The 22,531-nt window shown below is 24.1% G+C and overlaps 2 protein-coding genes across 6 annotated transcripts in view; one reads left to right on the top strand and one right to left on the bottom strand.

The window, feature by feature from the left end:
• LOC100213148 (intermembrane lipid transfer protein VPS13A) overlaps nt 1-22,531 on the bottom strand; it is a 234,420-nt gene that overhangs the window by 35,701 nt on the left and 176,188 nt on the right. For all 5 annotated transcript variants that reach the window (XM_065813519.1, XM_065813515.1, XM_065813517.1 and 2 more), the window contains exons 66-79: nt 21,288-21,431; nt 20,845-20,950; nt 16,916-16,950; nt 16,310-16,429; nt 15,251-15,370; nt 12,801-12,868; nt 12,554-12,689; nt 12,259-12,330; nt 12,032-12,073; nt 10,698-10,809; nt 10,537-10,625; nt 2,053-2,130; nt 1,891-1,971; nt 1,657-1,787 (exon numbers count right to left, since the gene is read on the bottom strand). In XM_065813519.1, coding sequence (XP_065669591.1) covers nt 1,657-1,787; nt 1,891-1,971; nt 2,053-2,130; nt 10,537-10,625; nt 10,698-10,809; nt 12,032-12,073; nt 12,259-12,330; nt 12,554-12,689; nt 12,801-12,868; nt 15,251-15,370; nt 16,310-16,429; nt 16,916-16,950; nt 20,845-20,950; nt 21,288-21,431 — 1,334 coding nt within the window. The remainder of the gene's footprint in view (nt 1-1,656; nt 1,788-1,890; nt 1,972-2,052; nt 2,131-10,536; nt 10,626-10,697; nt 10,810-12,031; nt 12,074-12,258; nt 12,331-12,553; nt 12,690-12,800; nt 12,869-15,250; nt 15,371-16,309; nt 16,430-16,915; nt 16,951-20,844; nt 20,951-21,287; nt 21,432-22,531) is intronic.
• The window catches only part of LOC136089117 (uncharacterized), a 70,163-nt gene that overhangs the window by 5,920 nt on the left and 41,712 nt on the right, over nt 1-22,531 (top strand). The window lies entirely within an intron of this gene.

Here is a 22,531-nt window from a genome sequence, read left to right as displayed (position 1 = left end):
CTTATGGTTTTATGAGAACGTCTTAAATCATGATTATGGTAACTTAATGATGAATCCCCATAGTAGACCATTTTTTGTTAAATTAAATTGGTCTAAATGTACTACATTGCAATGACATCATTTTATTTACATATATTTACAGCAGAGATCAAAGAAATAGCACATCAAACAAAAAAATTATGCTTTATAAAAGTCTACATCAAAACATTAAAACTAACATTAATATTTTCTTAAAAAACCCTTATTCTTAATTACTTCAGCATACTTTTGTGGCATGCTGTTTACAAGCCTTTGACATCATTTGACAATAGAGGCATTGCACACTTTTAAAACTCCCCCCTCCCGAAAAAAAAAAAAATTTATATATATATATATATATATATATATAATTTACCTCCAAAATGGTTTACCTCCAAAAGCTACCCCAATATCTTTCTGTAAGTTCTTAAAATATTAACTTTATTTACCTCTAGCCAAGATTTTAAAGACTTTTCAGTTAAGTTGTTGTTTTGCATTAAAAATAGGTAGGTTATCATACAGTATACAGATATTTTCAAATATATATATATATATATATATATATATATATATATATATATATATATATATATATATATATATATATATAATATACATATATATATATATATATATATATATATATATATATATATATATATATATATATATATATATATATAATATATATATATATATATATATATATATATATATATATATAGATAGATAGATAGATAGATATAGATATTTGAAAATATCAATATATTTCATTATTATAATTATTAAAACAATTATTGTTAGCATGGAGATGTTTGCATATGTGTGAGTTTTTGTCTTTCAATATTGGATTCTACCTCCAATAAATTTGAGTTTAAGATTAAGGAAGGTTTGTTCATTAAATGGAAAAATGCAGATATAAACAAACAGTTAAACCATTATAAAATATCACTTTTCACATTAAAGTTACCATTTATAGTCGGTAATTATATTTAATCTGTTTATTAGTCGTTAACCTTTTGTTAAACAATTTAATAACTTTTTTATTGTATAATTTTTTTCTATTGACTATTTTGTCGCAATTAATTAAAAAATAAATTGTAATTTATATTTTATTACCTTATAATATTTGTATATAAAATTAAATAAGTTTTTTTAAACCCAATTGAAGATGACTATAAACTATTCAAAACATGTATTGTAATTTTATTTGTGAATAAAAATGGTTTTATTAATAAGTGGAAAAACTAGTATATATATATATATATATATATATATAATATATATATATATATATATATATATATATATATATATATATATATATATATATATATATATATATATATATATATGTATATATATTTATATATATATATATATATATTTATGTATACACATATAAAATTAACTTTGTTTGAAAGTATCTTTTAACTCTAAACTATGAAATAGGAACCTTGCTAAACAAGATCGCATAGAAACAGGTTGAGGTACTGTTACATAGGCATAGAAAAAGGTTGAGGTACTTTTACACAGACATAGGGGTTTAAACCTCAAAACTCTTGATTATAAATTAAAAGTTTAAAATTCTCTAAATTGTCAAACAAAAATTTTTTTAATTATAAAAAAAAAAGAAACCTTTCCAATGATACTTTTATTTCATCAATTAATGAGTATTCAAGAGGAATAGAAGAACGTTTTTCAGTAAAGCATAGTTCTTGTCCACTTGCAGAGAGAATGCGCACACCGATTGGTAGATAGTTTACAATCTAGTAATCGTAAACAAAATTATTTATGATCAGAGTTGTAATAATTGAAAACCATATATATTTTACAATGTAAACAATTGCAATTAGAGTTATAATAATTTACTTGAATAGCAGAAGAAAATGTGATAAATCTTCTTCCATTTAAAATACTAACATCTATAAGAATCTCATAACTTGTACCACTCTAGAAATAAATCTTTTCTTTACACTATCAAAATATTTGATTTTCAGAAAAATATCTGTGAGCATTTATTTTTAAACCTACTTTTGTTGAAGTGAGTTTATAACCATAACAACCAACAGCAGACATAGAAAAATTTTTAATTAAGTTAAAGCCAGATACCTAAAATGAAACTTATAAATATTTGAATATATACATATATACTATATAAAATAATATACTTACAATATTTTGCCCTTGAGTCAACCAAAAAAATGTTTTTATTTTTATGGTTTCTTAATTAAAAAAATTTTAGTCCACAAAAAAAATACTTTTTGTAAATAAACTCAATTAGCTCACTAGTTAGTGAGCGCATAATTAACTTAATAGTTAGTGATTGCATAATTAGCTAACTAGTTAGTGAGTGAATAGTTAGCTCACTAGTTAATGAGTGCATAATTAGTTCATTAGTTAGTAAGTGCATAATCAACTCACTTGTTAGTGAGTGCATAATTAACTCACTAGTTAGTGAGTGCATAATTAGTTCACTAGTTAGTGAGTGGATAATTAACTCACTAGTTAGTGAGTGCATAATTAGCTCACTAGTTAGTGGGTGCATAATTTATATATTAATGGATTTCATTTTATGATAAATTTAGAACCATTAAAGGTCTATACTTCTTCAACAGCTAAACCAATCGCATAACATAATAACAGTTGATAAACAAAATTTTATTGGGACTATTTATAGAATATTGCAAACAGGGACAGAATCTTTACTTGTTTTGAATTTTGCATTTGCCTTTTGCATTTGCATTTGCATTTGCTTTTCTAATTAGCTTAAAAAAAAAAAAAAAAAAAAATAGGGGATTGAACATACAAGCATGCAAAAATACATTAGTGCCATATAATGCCATCAACAGACAACATATATTCTAAATACATGAACCCTATATTTTTTGTTTAACTATATTAAGAAATAAGAAAAAACATTCTATTTTTTATTAGTTATTAAGTTGTTTGAAATAACCCAGACAATGTCCTCAACATCTTGTAAAATCACAAAAAAAAAATCCTCCAGAACAACAAAAACGAAAAAAGATGATAGAAACCTATGGTAGACCAAATAGTGGTCAGTTATTAAAAAAAAACTTATTTGGCTATCAAAAATGTTTAGTTTTTAAATTTTTTTTAACAAACTTGTTTGGCATAGGTGCAAATAATATCTATAGTCATATAAATCTGATATAAATAAAGAATGCAGCATTGTTAACTTTAATACTGGAAATAGTCATAATTTTAATGTTGATTTTCTGTATTATTTAGCTCTTTGTTATATAAACATGAAAAATATGATTTTATTGCCTTAATGAATTTCAATTTTCAACTTTTAAGACTTTCTTGGACCAGCAAATTACAACTTTCATATTTCATCTTAAGGAGTGAGAGGGTTAAAACATAGTCTTAAAGGGATCCCAAAGTGCCAAGACAAGTTGTGTTTATTTTAAAGAGAATGATAAAAAAAAAATGTTTGGGCAAAATTTTTTTAAGTAAAACAAAATAATAAATGTATACCAACAAAAACAAACTTTTTTGTTTTACTCGAAGCTCATCCTCTCCACAGTAGCAACTCTCTTAAAGTCTTTAAAATATACACCGCAATCTACAGACTTTATAATCTATTCAAACGTGCTTGATTCCAAAAATAACATTGTATTGTATAACAAGAAAATGACTTTCAAAGAATATATATATATATATATATATATATATATATATATATATATATATATATATATATATATATATATATATATATATATATATATATATATATATATATATATATATAAACCCTGATCAGAAGTGGACAAGAAAGGCATGCAATCACACTCTATTCCTGAACATGCATTTATTTCTTTTTTGCGACAGCTTAACCACAGCTTTTTAGATTTTTGAAAACATTTCAAAAACTCGCAAAATAAAGTATAAGGTAATAAAGCAAGAAATTGCTTTTAACGATTGTATACTATAAAAAATTTTTTTATTTAAATTATTGAAAGATACTATATAGTTAACAAGTGCATTTTTATGATGTAAATATCTTTAAAACAACTTGTATGGTTAGTTCTATAAACAGCAGCAAAAATGATTGTTTCAATAAACTTTTTGATGGAACTATAAATTCAATAGTCGAAAACATTGCAAGTTATTTTTTTGCTGTTGTTGTGCGTTGTGTAAAAACATTTCATTAGGGAGTAAACTTTCTTTTTTGAAATTTTTTTACTCAACACTAAACGCTTTTATAATAAAGTTTTAAAATACTATTAAATAAATTATCAAAGAATATCAAATAAAACTTTTATTTATTTCAAAAGTATTTTTGTTTGAACGATGAATGTAATTTTTCTAAAACAATTTGTATTCTTAATTTTATAAACAACAACGACAAAAAATTTTTTTAAAACAATTTGTAATCTTAATTTATAAACAACGATGACTATCAATGTGTTTCAATAAACTTTTTATAAAAAACGCATTAAGTTAAAATCATCGAAAACATTCCAAAGTCTTTTTTTTTGCTGTTTTGTAAACTTTCTAATTAAATGTTTTTTTACTACCCTAAGCATTTCTTATAAAATTTACAAATTTTATTGATTGTAATTAATAAAAAGCATTATACATCAATTTACAAAGAATATTATTAAAACATTATATTTTATTTAAAAGTTTGTGTATTTTATTATTTTGTTTGAATGCAATTAAATATATCTTTGATAAGTCTTAATTGTGTAAATTAAAATACTTAAAATTTTATCGCTTTACAATTTGTTTAGTTTAGGCCAATAATTTGTACTAAAGTTTGCTTTTAATTAACAGATGTAAAAAACATTAGAAAAGATTAAAGTTTTAAAGTTATTCAACCTTAACATAAATATAAACATAATTAAAAACAACTTTCTAATAGAGTTTTAGCTTTCTTCGAGTTAGACTAGTTAAGTACTTTTATTTTTTTAAATTTCTTCTAAGGATTTCTTTTGTTTTTTGTAGTTTAGCTCGTTTATAATTTTCTTTCTTTTGTCGAGTTTTTTCAGCGCACTTTCAACCGTGGTCAAGCTTTCAAAAAAATAATAGCCAGCGTGGTCAGGAATAGAGTGAGATCACACGCCTCTCCTGTCCATGCCTGATATATATATATATACATATATATATATATATATATATATATATATATATATATATATATATATATATATATATATATATATATATATATATATATATATATGTATATATATATATATATATATATATATATATATATATATATATATATATATATATATATCTATATATATATGTATATATATATATATATATATATATATATATAACCTCATAACTAATATTACAACAATTACATCATTGTTATAAATCGTCGTGTTAGTTTGACAAGGTTCTAAGTTAAATTTTTTATATTTGGAGAATTTAAAAAAAATCGTGTAATTTTGTTTAATGTTTAATTAAAATTATTTATGTAATTGTTTTGTATTTGTTTATGTATTTTTTGTTATTGATGTATAAAAATACATAAATAAATAAAAAACATTTATATAAATATTTTTAACTAGACATTAAAAAAAAAGGAAAAAAAGGTTTATTTGCTATTCTCCTAATATAAAAAAAACAGTTAGAACTTTGTCAAGTCAACGCAACAAAATAACGATTTACGCGTATATATATAAAAAAAGACCCTAATGAAATATTACTATTTCAACATATGTAGCTAGAAAATACGATTTAAGCCAATAGAACTAAAAAGACAACTAACCTTAGCCAAATTATTTCCATCAAGAAATATGGAAGGAACTAATTTTGGAAAAATAAGTCTTCTTCTAGAAGTTGATTTAACCATTTCTTCTTTAAACTTGTCGAAACAAGAAGCATCAAAATGTAAGGAACATATTCTAGTATTCATAGAGATGTCCAATGACATTTTTCCATAAATCTGCAGTAATTTGATCCAAAGGTAGTTTAAAGATGGATATATGAGAATCCGATTTTTCATTACTAGAACAACCATTAACTCCGCAATATTTCATTATAAGATTCAGTTATAAATTTACGATTTAATATTTTATAACCTCCAAATTCAAACTGTGAAGAATGTTTTTTGTGCCATTTTATAGTTTACACTTTACCAATTTACAGACAGGTTTTTATTAATTAAAGCAATAAATAATGTTTTATGGCAATAGTTCAAGACAGATAGTAATTAAAATTGTTGTGTTGAAGTGCGCGTTAAAAAACATATTATATTAAATATTTCCTAATTTATATGTCATGTTTGGTGAGTATTTTACATTTCTCTTATCAAAAAACTAGCAAAATTGACAATGAAAGATTTTTTGTTAAACGGTTTCAATTTCAAAATTGGCTCGATAATACTACACTTTTTTTGCAATCTTCAACAGTAATTATTTAACTTTAAAAATAAAATAAGCAATACATGTTTTTTGGAATAAATTTTAAATAAGTATTTCGAGAATATATATAACCCGATGAAAAGTTTAGCAAATAAGGGGTCGTCCATAATGTTCGTATGCCTGAATTTCCACCCTTCTACCCCCCTCCCCCCCCATTCCACATTTTACTATTATTTTTTTGAGAACCCTTCATCTCCCTAAAATTATCTATGCTCTTAACCTACCTACCCAACATTTTATGATATTTTTTTTACATTAGTGTCTCTGTACTTTTATAATTGACCCCCTGCCCTCCATCTCATAATGCTCTTTGCAGACCCCCTCTCCCCCACCTAAGCGTACATACTTTATGAACAATCCCTAAATGCTGTTAATTAAACTTTTATAAGTTTAAAAATTACAAAATAATTTTGTCAACAGAACTTTAATACAGATAATAATAATTTAATAACAATAAATATAACACAAAATTAATTTATAGCAATAAACAAGCTTAAAATGTCTGAAATATTTTAATGATATTTTTTAATGCGAACTTCGTAAAAATAACAAAAAAATAATTTAAAATAACTAAAAAAATCCTATAGTAATTTATGATTAAAAAAAAAACTTTTATATAATGATAAATAACTAAACAAATTCTTTAATAATCTATAATGGAAAAAAAAATCTATAATTTGCTAACAAAAAATTATTTTTAAGATTTCTTATCGAAATTCTACAATTGACGTCATTTACTAAAACTTTTGGAATTAAACGTGCCTGAATAAATTATAAAATCTGTAGATTGCGGGGTATATTTTTAAGACTTTGAGAGAATTGCTACTGTGGAGACAGCAAGTTTCGAGTAAAACAACAAAGTTTTTTTTTTTTGGTATACATTTTTTATTTTGTTTTACTTAAAAAAATTCTGCCCAAAATCTTTTTTTTTATCATTCTCTTTAAAATAAACACAACTTGTCTCAGTACTTTGGGATCCATTTAATTGTTATCTCTAAAAAAGAAAAAGCATGTATAAAATTTTATATCAGTGTAGCATTAGTGATGTGACTAAATTTTATATCAGTGTAGCATTAGTGATATGACTAAATTTTATATCAGTGTAGCATTAGTGATGTGACTAAATTTTATATCAGTGTAGCATTAGTGATGTGACTAAATTTTATATCAGTGTAGCATTAGTGATGTGACTAAATTTTATATCAGTGTAGCATTAGTGATGTGACTAAATTTTATATCAGTGTAGCATTAGTGATGTGACTAAATTTTATATCAGTGTAGCATTAGTGATGTGACTAAATTTTATATCAGTGTAGCATTAGTGATGTGACTAAATTTTATATCAGTGTAGCATTAGTGATGTGACTAAATTTTATATCAGTGTAGCATTAGTGATGTGACTAAATTTTATATCAGTGTAGCATTAGTGATGTGACTAAATTTTATATCAGTGTAGCATTAGTGATGTGACTAAATTTCAGAAGTGTGGAATTACATAATTAACTACTTAACTAGAGTTAAAAAATTAACTAGAGTTGTAAAAGTTGTAAATGCTTGTGTGCTTGTATATTTTGTAAAATTTTATATCAGTGTAGCATTAGTGATGTGACTAAATTTCAGAAGTGTGGAATTACATAATTAACTACTTAACTAGAGTTAAAAAATTAACTAGAGTTGTAAAAGTTGTAAATGCTTGTGTGCTTGTATATTTTGTAAAATTTTGTTTTTACAAATTTAACTGTTTATTTTGATATTTTTTTTGCTAATTGCAATTTTTTCACTTTTTTTTCTATCTGTATATAAAGATTCCTTTGTGTAATCCTTATACAAGTACTAACACACAAAAAAAAAGTAAACCTAAAAAGATTAAAAAATCATTTTGAACAAACTTTTTAAAGTTGAAATTAAAGCTTTCTTTAAAACTGGGTTAAAACTTATTCATAAACATTTTTGTAAATATGTACTAATTTTATTTGGTTGCAACTTTTAAAAAGAAATGTATATACATACTAACTACATATATTTTTATTATTTTTATTTTAAAAACATCATTTTAACAGTCAATGTTTAGCTAAACATCTCTAATTAACTGGATAATATTTTTTCTGACCTTGTGAAATTCTTTTTGTTTAAGCATTTATTCTCAGGTGCTTAATATGAAGGAGGGGTAGTTAGTTAACATTTGGAAAATATATTCACCTGAGCATATTCATTAAATTCATTTGTTTATTAAATTTCACTTATTGCCAAATAAAACTACTTCCTGATAAAAATAAAAACTTAAAGTAATCAGGCTTTAAAGTGTCAAATTTAAACAAACTGATCAAAATGAAAATTTTTATTGCAATCAGCTTTTAAAAATTCAAAAAGTTATTGAGAGTTGGTATTGAAAACTTGCTGCTGCTGTTGTTATACATTTTTGAATTGTTTGTCCGCATTTCAATCCCAGAATCCTTAGTTTTAATTTATTCAATATTTGCGTGACAAAAGCAAAATGGTTTCATATACCTAATTGAATAATGGATAAAAAGTAAAACTTAAGGTAGCATATAACTTGCAAGAGGAAAGTTAAATTTTGATTATTTTTCTTTAATTATATTCTTTGCATTATTAATATTACAAGCATTGTAATATTTATAATATTATAGAATTATGGTAATTTTTTTATAACACTCAATCAATAAGCAATAATTTAATTATCTTCTTTTAGAAAAAAATCTAAGTAATGGAAAAAGACTTGCCATCAATCATCAAACTAGGATACAACGATTTTCTTATAAAAAGGGATAAACAGTCAGCTATTTATCTCCTTTAGCTAAGTAGCTAAGTTTAATTCTAATTATTTTAGTTTTATAAAAACATGATTCAGGATTTACTTAAAGTAAGTGAATCTTACTTTTATAAGCTGTCTTTAATGCATTTATTTCACTTTAAATTTTGTATTTTAGATCATGAAAAATTTATATATGTATTAGGAGTTAAAAAAAAAAAAAAAAATGTGTTATATTTACATTTTAAAAAGAGTTAAAAAAAAAGAAAGCAATCAAGAAACAATTGAAACAAAAACTGCAAATTGTTTGAGTCAGGTAAATAAAATGACTGGAGAGAGTTTCATGGCACTGATTTCGGAATAAAATAAACTAGATGAATAGAAGTTTTTTGAGCATGAAAGAACAGTTATAGTAAAAGGACAACTTTGCTGAATGACACAGGAGATTAAGTTTTGGTTGATGGAAAAAAGTGATGATAGTTGGCTTAAGAAGCAACCATTCATATTATATGTTAGAGTTTAAAGTTTTTCCTTTATATGTTAAAGTAGTAACCTGCAGCGAGATGTGTGTGTATGTGTTTGTATAATTACAGCTTTATGGACAAATAATTAAGTGTTTCTTTAATATATACACACATACACACATATCATAGTTATATATCAATAGTAATTGAATTAATTTATAAAATCCATCTATATATAAATAATTTTTATATTGTATACATAAATAAATAATAATTAGTGCAAAGTGTGCACTATTATTTTTTTTAAAACTAAACAAACAAATAACTTGTTGATCAAATTTGAATTTTTAATTTTTTTTTGTTTATATATATTTTAATGACTACATAATAATTAAGTAAAATTATTTCAAAATATAGCAATTGTTAAAAAGTGTTTAATGGTATTAAAATCTAAAAGAAAAAAATGAATTTAGGCAACTTTAAGATCTTTTTAATAATAATTAATTAAAAGAATAACCATATTTGATAATGCTGTTTGATTTGATTTTTTAAATCTGCTCAACTTACCTCAAATATGATTTAGGAAAAAATGCTTAGCTATAATCAAGAGTCTAAGAAATGGGTAAAATATTAACACTTAAGTGATGCCAGATCGCCATGCAACAACTATTTATTACGCATTGTATTGCAAATGACCAATCGCCATCCAACAACCATTTATTGTGCATTGTATTACCTATCTTTCATCCACTTTGTCATACGATGTAGATATTTTAACTGCCCAAATTATCCCCTATGCTCAACTAGCCCTGTCTACCTTATACTACCTACCTCCCCAGCCCTTGAACAGAATAAAATACTAAAATACCTGTATGTCAATAAAATCAATAAAGCTTTCACTGTTTTCGTCTGTTTTTGAAAGTATTCTGTTCAACATTCTTGAACTTCTCGATCGAACTGTTAAATAAACAATTGTTCCAAGTATGCTTATTTGAAATTATTTATTTTAAATTAAGCTAATAAAATTACCTGAAGGAGATTTTTTGATAAGATGATAAGTTGATAAAGAACGAGATTCAATGCCAACTGTTAAATTATTCAATCTTTTTAAAACTTGAATTGATGAGTTGCCTACAGATGCCTAAATATAATAATTTTAATATAATTTAATATAATTTTAATATAATATATTATATATATATATATATATATATATATATATATATATATATATATATATATATATATAAATATATATATTGTATATATATATATATATATATATATATATATATATATATATATATATATATATATATATATATATATATATATATATATATACATATATTAGATATATTAGATATAATATACATAGTGCTAATATTAATGATATAGAATGTAGTTGTGGCAAGTACATTTTTTTCCGGAAAAATTAAGGTAAGTATTGTAACTTAAATTTTGTTGTGTACAAGTGTGGTAAGCACACAAATGTGGTAAGCGCCATAGTTTTAATCTACAAATATAACAGCTATAACAATATATTGGCATCAACTTCTGATTGTCAATATATTGACATATATTGGCGATACCTTGCCTGCTTATTTTTTATTTCATTTAGTATTCGATAGTTGATCCATTTAGAGCATTTTATGTTTTTGATATTAAATTTTGGTATATTGTTGTTGATATTACTTTTGAGATTATTGTAAAAAGTTTTCAACATTTATTATTACCAAAATTATATTACATTAAAATCATATAACTATAAACAGATCTGAAGAAAATTTTTAAAAAGCTGAAACTTACTACTCATAATTTGCAGATTTAACTTTTATGAATGGGAGGTCCATTAATTTACTGACCAAATATACAAACCAGAACAATATCAGAAGCTATGTTATAGTTTGCTCAATAAAAATAAACACTTTTGTTAATCAAATATTGTGAATAAGATTTTTTATATAAAGTAGGGTACTATGTGTTGCAGAACGGAATACTTTGTGTTATCAACACCATTATGGTGTCTGTACATAGAAATTGAAAGTTCAGCATTTACTTTGTTTTACAAAATACAATAATTGTATATCATTCTAGAGCCATGGTTTTTATTTATACTTATGTTTATTATTCTTTTATATACTTATAAAATACTTCAACCTTTTGCAATTTTTTAAAACTAACTTAGGAAACTTTTAGTGTAAATTTTAAGCTCCATTTATTTTAGATAAACTTTTTCTATAAGATCATAAAATATTCACAGAATGTTTTTTTGTTATTTTGTTTTGTTTTTAATATACATCTATATAAAATAATAAGTTTAGGTAACTGTTAAACCATTATACCAAAACAAAAATACTTACTTTTAATGTCTTACCAACCCATATGGAGATATTTACACCAAGCTGTACATAAATCGTAATAAAAATTAAACAGTTTTATAAAATTTAACATAACATACATTACTAAAATTAATTTAAATATTATAACAAAATAAAAAACATTTATAGCGTAATTTATAAAAAGATAGAGTATCAAGTAATATAATTCAATGAAAATTTTTTTCCTTTCAATGATAGCAAACTTATACCTGATTCTCAAAGTGGTATGGAGCAACTAATTCTGTTTTTACAGAATTCCTTAATGATTTTATTGAAAACCCCTAAAAATTAACTAACTAATAAATATCTAATATGAATGATATTAAATTTATCTACAAAAATTTATAAATAAGTTCAGTATTTAATAAAATTAAAAACTTTTTTTAAAAGAACTTGTGAGTTATTTTTAACTAACAACTTTATTTTGAATATATTTGAAAGACTTGTAAATACAATAGTTAAAATGTATATAACTCAGAAATAATATGTAATTCAGAAATATACCTCAGAAACAAGAGAAGCCACCTTCAAAAACTTGCTTGTTATGGTTACTTGCAAAATGTTATCAGAACTTATAACAAAGTGCATAATATCCCTTTTGAAATCTTTTGTATCAACCTGATCATATTCTTCTCCAAGTCTAAAGAAACACAGAGAATTTATTTAAAAAGACATTTAAAAGCAAAATTATTACTTAACAACAAAAAAAAAAAGATCAAATAAACATCTAAAAAAATAACACTTGGCTTACATCTTTTCTGATTTGATTTGAACAAAAGTTTTGGATAAGTTAAGCTTTTTATTTTCACTATAAAAACTCTGTAATATAAAAAAGTATAAAATTAATAAACTCACAACTCATAGATGTAAACATACTTAAACCAAATCTAGCAAGACCATAAAAGTTTTTAAAAATATAGTTTTAAAATAATTAAATATAGTTTTAAATATAATTTTAAAAATGTAGTCTTGAAATAATTTGGTTAGTCTTACATTTATTTTAATTATATCGTAAAGTATTAACAAGGATAAATTTTTAAAAGAATTATTTAAAAAAAAAAATCATTTTTTTATTTGATATTAAAAAATAAATGATCAACAACCCTGAATGTTTAAAATATTATTTTGATTATCCAGTACTTATCAACTTAATTTTATAATTTCAAAATTTTTTTTAAAATAATTAGTAAAAGAGTAATATTTTCAATTGACTTGTTAATGATGTCAACTTTTATAACAGCGTTTTTAAAAAATTGTAGCTTATTAAACATATTGCTGGCTACTAACTCATGCATTTAAAAATCAAGTCCGCTGTACTACTAAGCTACTAGGGATTTGCTCATGGTTATTGTTAAAAATATATAATCAGTATAATAAGATATAATAATATCAAATGTAATAGTATTGTTAAGCATTGTTAATGCAAAATGCATTGTTGTTAAGAATAGCTTGAAAAGAGTCTTATTGTTGAATACCTACATTTAATGGTTTATATGATCATCATTGTTAAATAATAGTGAGTGATACAAATAAGTCAATAAAACTGCTTGAATTGAGTATGAGATACTTTGGTGTTTTTTTTCAAATTGACAAGATTAATTATTGTTTTGAGTTCTATATTTTTGAAAAAAAAAAGAGAAACAAAATTTCAAATGGATTGAAACACAAGAAACAAAGAGCCTCTGTTGGCATGGAATGTAAGAAACAAGTGTTCTCTTGCAATAACAATTACCTTAAACACAAAGTGCAATAGCTTATAGAACAGTAAGTGTTCCCCTGCAATAGCAATTACCTTGAACATAAAATAAAACAGCCTATGAAACTTCAAAAAAATACAATAGTTTATGTGCAAATGTTAAATAATAAGAAGTTTCCTATTTATATTATAAACTGTTTATAATCATTTTAAAGAAAAAATTTTTAGAAAAAATCTATATTTTTAAATTAAAAATTTTCAAAAAATAATCTATACTTAAAAGTAAAAAAAATTCAAAAACAAAAAAAAACGTTGATACAAAAAAAAAACAAAAAAAAACAAAGACAAAATGTATAGTCAACTAACTTGCTGCTTATTTCAACAATAATCCCAAAGCAAAAAACTGAAAAACTTTTATTTTGAAGAACTTTATTCGCTTTTTCCAGATTCTGCTATGAAAACCTTTTATCATGAAAAGTTTACAAATTGTCACTATCTAAGTATCAAAAATGGAAAAAAAAAATCAATCAAGCCTATCCTAATAATAAATCAAGCCTATCCTAATATCCTAATAATAAATCAAGCCTATCCTAATATCCTAACATTAAATCAAGTCTATCCTAATATCCTAATAATAAATCAAGTCTATCTTAATATCCTAATAATAAATCAAGTCTATCCTAATATCCTAATAATAAAACAAGTCTATCCTAATATCCTAATAATAAATCAAGTCTATCCTAATATCCTAATAATAAATACATCTTTTGGCCTAACATAGCATTGACTAATTATATCAAAAACGTCTTGCTTTTCTAAACAGTAAATGTATCAATTATGTTCTTAAAAAAGATAATCCTGTCAACTTTCCTGAGATAAGACTAATCATAGACTTTTAGGGTAATCTAAAAGGTTAATTTTACAAGGAAAAGTGGCCATCTATCCTTATACCCTTGTATTTCCCACTAGTGGAAAGCTAAAATTGTTCAAAAACTAATTGGAAAAATTGAGTATTTTTTGTCATTTCAGTTTGTAGTTTGTGAGCTCTACTAAAGGAAAAAGGAAAGCAGTTTCTTAAAGGATTACTAAAAAAGAATTGATTAACAATATTAAATGTATATTTATGTCCAAAATAATTTGATTTTTTTAAAAGAAATATATAGATAATTATTTTTTTTTTACATTTTAATGTTTTATTACAGTTCCATTTTTGAGAGAACAACAGTTAACTCACACACATATATGCACACACATACACACATATATAAATACATATATTTAGTGTATTCACTTTCCAAAGTCAAGAGGATGTATGTGCATTTAATAAACTAGTAAAAATAGACAGTTTGTAAAACTATATAAACATAACATCATCAGGTAGAAAACATTTTAGATTCTTGGTTACAAATATTTTTCTGATACTGTGAACAAGATTTATTTTATCACTAATCCTATACATTATTAAAGCCTATTATAAGTACAAAAATTATTTTAATGTTTCTTACTCTAATATTAACTTCAAAAGAATCATTTTGGTTATCATCAGGTTCAATTACAGGCTCCCATGTTGCCAACTCATCATTAAAAAGATTTGCTTCTATTGTAAAATCAATGTCAAAGGATATCTATAAAAAATATATATATATATATATATATATATATATATATATATATATATATATATATATATATATATATGTATATATATATATATATATATATATATATATATATATATATATATATATATATATATATATATATATATATATATATATATATATATATATATATATATATATATATATATATTAAAGTAAATGTAAACTGAAAAAATTATTAACATGATTGCTTGAAACAACTTGAGCACAGAAAAAATTATATAAACATCAAAAAAAATGACATAAAAACAGAAATGAGAATATAAGCATGAAAAGAAACATGCAAACAAAAACTATAATAAAAACGTGAAATCAAAAAATAAGAACATTTATTAAAATAAAAACAATAAAATAAATTTTCTCCTAATAATATTATTTTAATAGTTATTTATAAGACACATTGTAAACATACAAATTCTTTATAACTAAGAACGTATCAATTGTATGTACAAATATGTGTTCTTGTTATAAATATTTTTTAACTTCTTACTAATATTATTAACTTTTTTTCATGCTTATTAAGGATAAAAAGAAAAAACTTGAGCATAAAAAAAAAATGCCCAGCAAACATACCAGAATTTTAGTGAACCTATATAAGCATTTTAAGCAGTCCACTACAGTTTTTCTCATTGGTTACTGAAAAGTTATTGGCTAGCCACTTCTAGTGGATGCGACTTACAGCCTTACTGTAACCAATGAGCAAAACTCCAATAAACTTAAACCAATGCTTAAAATACTTATATAAGACTACTGCAAATCCATTACAAAAATGCTTGTTGGGTGAGCAAAGAAAAACAATTGTAGGATGACAAAAATCAAAAATCAAAATAAAAAAATAAGCATGAAAACAAAACTTGAAACAAAAAATGAAGCAATGAATTAAAAACATAGACAAAAAAATACTCTAGTTGACCAATCAAGTATTTTGGTAGAAGTGCAAATGTTAAACTTGATAAGCGGTACAACGATTCCTTTAAAATCATTTCCCAGTGTTAACTCAAGTGCATCTAACATAAGCTGAAACTGAAATTTTGTATAAAATTAATCAACTGATTTTAAAAATGATAAATAGTTTTATAAAAACTTTATAAAGTAATGTAAGGACCATTTATAGAAATTATCAAAATTGGAAATCAACATTTGTTTTATTTTCTTAGTAGGCTATTAAATAAGATCAAGAAATAAAAAAAAATTAGAAAAATAAAAGCCGTTTAAAATAACAAGTGTGACAAACATAAAATAAATTGACACAATGAATGTGTTTTGCAAATAAATTTTTGAAATAACAAAATATGTATTTAAAAAAATGCGTAGAATAATAATTTTACTATATTATCTATAAATATAACATTGAAAAAAAATTACATGACATAAAAAACATTACAAAAAAATTTTTTATAGGTACTTATAGATTTTATTTTTCAATGATCAAATCATTTTATATAAGAAGCCTAAGTATACTAAAATATAAATATAAGAATTTACCAAAGATTTCCAGAAAATTATTACCTTTTGTAGTCCAGTTTGAAAATCATTTTGTGGCACTTTAAAAATAACAAAAAAAAAATTTACAGACTAATACATATATAACTGTAATAAATAAATAAAAAAATTAGTTAGGATGACACGATTTGATGTAAACATGTATTTACACACATTAATATCATATAAAATTAATACATTAATAAAAAAAAAGAAAAAGTATTTTATTTTCATTAAATTTTTTTTCTAAATTACAACAGCATTTAATAAAATATTTTTACGGGTGTTATAAAATATGTAAAAAGTTATCTGTAAAGGATTATGACATTTTTGCAATCTAAAATTCCCATTGTCCTTAAAGATAAGTTTCAGTAAAAAAACAATAGAATGGACACTAATTTATGATTTTATTTTAAAAATAAACTTCAAATTATTTTTTAGTAGTTTTACACTTTACTTTTGCATGATTCTAATTGCTTGCTCAGCACAAACGTTTTTTCTTTGTGAGATTTGCATAATTTTTACTGACTTCTTGTACAAAATCATAAGATATATTAGGTGATGTTGTTGTTCCACCAAGGGTTTGATCATTAAAATGGTTTAAGAATAAATCTAATACATAATGTTGACATCCTATATACTGTGCTTCACAAACGTCTTTTCTATAAACTTCTGTTGAATCATTACAATAATTCTATTTCATATGTGTGTCCTAGGGGAGGTTTTTATCAAGGAAAAGCAAAAGAATGCTATATATCTAATATTGGCATTTCTTGTCATGTAGTGCTCAAGAAATTAAAACCATGATATATATATATAAACATAAATTTTCAAAAAATTTGTTTTCATTGGGTTTTTTTTATCAGTTATATAATAAATTGAATTAATAAATTAACTTAATAAATATAATATTGATGAATTATATTTAATATTACTTTCTAATTTCCAATTTATAAATATACATTTTGATTATTTTTAAATATTAAAAAATCAAAAAATATTATAAAATGTCAAAGAAATCTATTTATTACTAGAAACACATTCTGTAATTTATCACTAGAAACACGTTCTGTAATTTATCACTAGAAACATGTTCTTAAATTTATCACTAAAAACATGTTTTCAAATTTATCACTAGAAACATGTTCAAAAATTTATCACTTCTGCAAATTTTTTTGTTCTGAAATTGTTATTTCTGCAAATTATTGTTGTTCAACCAGATATATTCAAAAACTATTAAAAATACAGCAATCAACAGTGAGTGGTACTATGCATCTGTTTAAGTGTATTAGTACAAATAAAAATAAGAGACGCAGTGAATGTCCCTGCAAATAATTATTTCAATGCAGCTCATAACAAAATTATTTCAGAAAGGACTGCACAACGTTGTTTAAAAACTGTTAGCTTAAATAGAAGAGTAGCTATTCAAAAAAAAGCTTTAATGAGCTCTACTTCATAAAAATTGAACAGAGATGGATTGATTCAAACTTGTGGTTTTTGGAACAAAGTGAATGATCTATTCATATAGATAACTCACTTTGATCCAAACACCTATTTAAAAATTCCATCCACAGTGTATACAGCCTACTGTCAAGCATAAGGAAGGTTAAGTAATGATGTGAGGCTGTTTTGATTCTTATCAGGTTGGTAATCTTGTGAAAGTAAATAAAACTCTCGACAAGAAAAGATATTATAAGATAATATGTATGTTTAATTAAGCGCGGGTTCAACATATAACAAAGTTATGACCCAAAATACACATCCAAATACTGTACAAACTATTTGCAAAAAAATAGGAGGTTGCAAAGAAGTCAAAATTATAGTATATAGCTGCCACAATTACCAGACCTTAACCCGATTGACATGCTGTGGAAACAACTGGATTGTAAGATACAAAAAGAGTGCTTTACATCAACAACTAATTCATGGTCAATTTAACATGTGTGGAAAGATAATTCTCTAGTTTAATAAGACAAATTAAACATATGCCAAAACTTGTATGTGAAGAAATGAAAGCAAAGAGCGAAAAAAATTATAACTTTATTTGACAAAAAAAGTTATTCATTGCTGTTTTTATTATGTTGCATATTTATGCATTATGTTGCTTGTTTATTTTTATTGTAGTTTGTAATGAAACTTGGCTAAATGCAATTAGTTTATTTATTCTTAAAATATTTTTTCATTTTTAGCGAGTGACTGGAAACTTTTGTTGGACAGTGTGCATGTATAAGGTGGACACAAAAAAATCCAGTCAACTTTAAATTGAGGTCTCTTTAAAACCATAAATTCTTTATATTTCACTTTTTTTTTATACTAAATGTGTTTATATCAATTAGGGTTTCTTCTTAATTTTACAGGGCTTGATGATCTGTTTGGCAAGAGATTGAATTTTCTAGCGGGTTGATGCCATCATTTGGCAAATTTTTTTTCTTTTTCGTTTTCTTAGTAGCATTATTCCACTTTTTTTGAAAGTACATTTTATTTTTTGTTACTCCACCTGTCTTACAAGGAACTCCTTTAACTATTGCCCAAAAATTTTCAATCTTGCACTCTTCAGGACAATTCGGAGGATTCGCATCATTAGGAACAATTTTTACATTATTATCTTTGCACCACTGTAGAACTTTTTTAGAATAGTGAGCCAATCCAATTGATCAGCGACAGTTCTCGTAGCAAAGTTGTTGACCAGGAAGTTGTGAAAAATTTGCTTTGCAATATGTTTCGTCGTCTTCAATTATGCACATACTTTTATCAGCAATTATTTTAACCAACTTTTTTGTGCGTCAAATTCCTTTAATTTCACCATTTAAGTTTTTCTTAGGTGTACTCTTCTGATGAAATGTTTAGCATTTTATGTACTTTTTTTGACACAAATATGTGAAGCCTTGAGTTTTCTTGCTAGACCTCGCTATGACTGGTTTGAATTTCTTGCTATTAAACTGAGAATCAACTTTACCTTTTTGGATTTATAGAAAGTTTTTTTTTTTCCACTTTCAGGTTTTGTTTCCAAGCTTTGAGTAGTCTTTAACTTATTTATAATATGTATGACTGTAGATTTTGGGACATTAGTACGTTTAGCAACCAAGCGATATGAAATTGATGGATTTTTGCAAAAAAATTTACAACTTTTTTACACACCTCAATTTGTTTTCGAAACATTTTGCAAATCATTAATTAGTAAACAAAAGTTTATCAACGCAATTAAAGATAAGGAAGTAAAGTTTAATTAAAAAAATAATAGAAATAAAAAGCACTTGTGGTTTTAGAGAAATCTCAATTTAAAGTTGACCAGATTTTTCTGTGTCCACCCAATATACATACATACATACATATATATATATACACATACCATGGTTTCTTTTAAAACAACACATTTAAAAAATATCAGCTGGCACCACCTTAATGTGTTCTATATAATAAAATAACACTGGATTTAAAAAAGTTTTGAACAAAAATTATTTTTAGGGGTTGCTACAGACCTATAAAAGTTAAGAGTCCCTATTATTATTATTATTATTATTATTATTATTGTTATTGTTATTGTTATTGTTATTGTTATTGTTATTTATTATTATTATTATTTAAAAAAAAAGTTTTCTAAATGTATGTCATGTTGGATCTCAACCAAAGTTTAATTATATAGAAATTTCAAAAATAATAACCATTTTATAAAAACGTAGAAAACAATTGTAATATAAAATGCTAATGACTCAATAAGTAATAACAAACCATTCAAAATAAAAATGCACTTTTTTACTCTAAACATAAATGTAAACTGACTAATTATTAAAACTAAGTGTTTTTTTTGTTTTTTTATAAGATATTAAAAATCATAATACTTGTTGCAATTTCTTAAATTTTTTGTAACTTAAATTTGACATAAATCATTTCTTTTTATAAAATAAACATTTATTTTTCTTCTAAAAAATACATCATCAAGTAATACATCATCTTACCAATATATGACTGTTCTTGAAGAAAGTCTTTATTTAGCAACTGAGGAGACCAATTAACTTTTGTATTTATCTTTGTAGAAGATAAGCTTTCCTTTTTTTCCAAAATCTAGAAAAAAAATTTAATGAATAATTTTATTCAGAAAAAAAAAAGAAATAAAATTAAAATTTAAAACTTAAAATTAGTTTTATATTTTAATAAAACATGTTTCAATGTGTTCCATACTTTAATTTTTTTTAAATTAAAGTTCAACCAAAATAAACTTAATGCTTTAAAATGTTTACATTAGCTGGAATGGAGGGTTGTCATCACCAGAGGAGAACTTTTGGGCTGCTAATAAATTTCTTACAATCAAAATTAAAGAGAAAAACAAAATTTTGTTTGTAAAAATGAAATATATAAAAACAACATACTTTATAGCCAACAACATATAAAAAAAATATACTTTATATCCAACAAAGCCATCAACAATATAAATAATTGCAGCAACTATACTCGGGGAAAAACAAAAAACCATTTTTTTAATCAAAACATCTATTTGAATTGCATTAGTCAAGAATATTTTTGCTGTGAAAGAGCTTGGCTGCAGCTGGAAAAAAAACATCAAAATAATAACATAACATCAGACAAAACATAAAATATAAATTTTGTTTGAACAAAACAACTCAGCAAACATAAAATTAAATTTAAAAAAAAATGAGAAAAAAGTTATTTATCAAAAAGTAAAATGATGCTTAAAAATAAAAGGATAAAAGCAATACAATTCTTTTTTAATATTTTTTTAATTCTGATTCACTCCCAATAAGGCTGCAAGCAACCACTATTAAGTTGGGAGTAACTAGAAAAAAAAGAGTACAGTTATAGAGCAAGGAAATAATTGACAGAAGACTTAAAAAGTTGTAGTTTGTATTAGTCAAGAAAACATGAAGACTGGAGAGAGTTCCAAAGGATTGAAGTGCTGGAAAAACAACTAGACAAATAAAAGTTTTTGGAACATTTAGGGAAAGATACAGTAAGCAAATGAGACTTTGCTGAATGAGAAGTCAAGCAAGAATGAGTTTTAGTTGATGGAACTAGAGATAATAGCTTCTTTGAGCAGTGATCATAAAGTATTTGTAGAAAAGCAAAAGAGACACAACTTTACGATGATGGGAATGATGCTTAAACTTAGCAGAGAGAACCGGTCCAACTACGTTTCAAATGTATTTTTGGACCTTGTCTAGAAGAGAAAGAGCATCATTAGAAGAACTAGCTTAAATATGACAACAGTATTCCATACAGGAACGAATACGAGATTTGTAGAGGTAGAAAATGGAATCAGGAGAAAGAAAATGACAAGCACGATAAAGAGAAACAACCTTAGCAGATGCTAACTTAGCAATTGATTGTATATATGGTTTCCATGAAAGGTCAGTAGTAAACGATAATCCAAGAAGACATAAAGAAGAGGACTCAGTGAGAGGATTGCCATTCATTAGTATAGGAATGTCAACAGTATTGCTATAGTTGTTTGCAGTAAATAACTGTGTTTTGGTGGAGTTAAAACTTTCAAGCCACTGTGAGCCCTGATCTGTTACAGAAATGAGATCAGATTCAAGATCGGCTGCCTGTTCAAAGCAATCAAAAAGAGAAAGTGTTAGAAAGAACTATTTGATATCTCAAAACCTTTCCCAGATACACCATATGAAA

This window comes from Hydra vulgaris, chromosome 12, assembly GCF_038396675.1.
Source record: "Hydra vulgaris chromosome 12, alternate assembly HydraT2T_AEP".
NCBI lineage: Eukaryota > Metazoa > Cnidaria > Hydrozoa > Anthoathecata > Hydridae > Hydra > Hydra vulgaris.
Note: the sequence above shows the minus strand (reverse complement) of the source record. Positions and strands in the feature narration are given on the sequence as shown.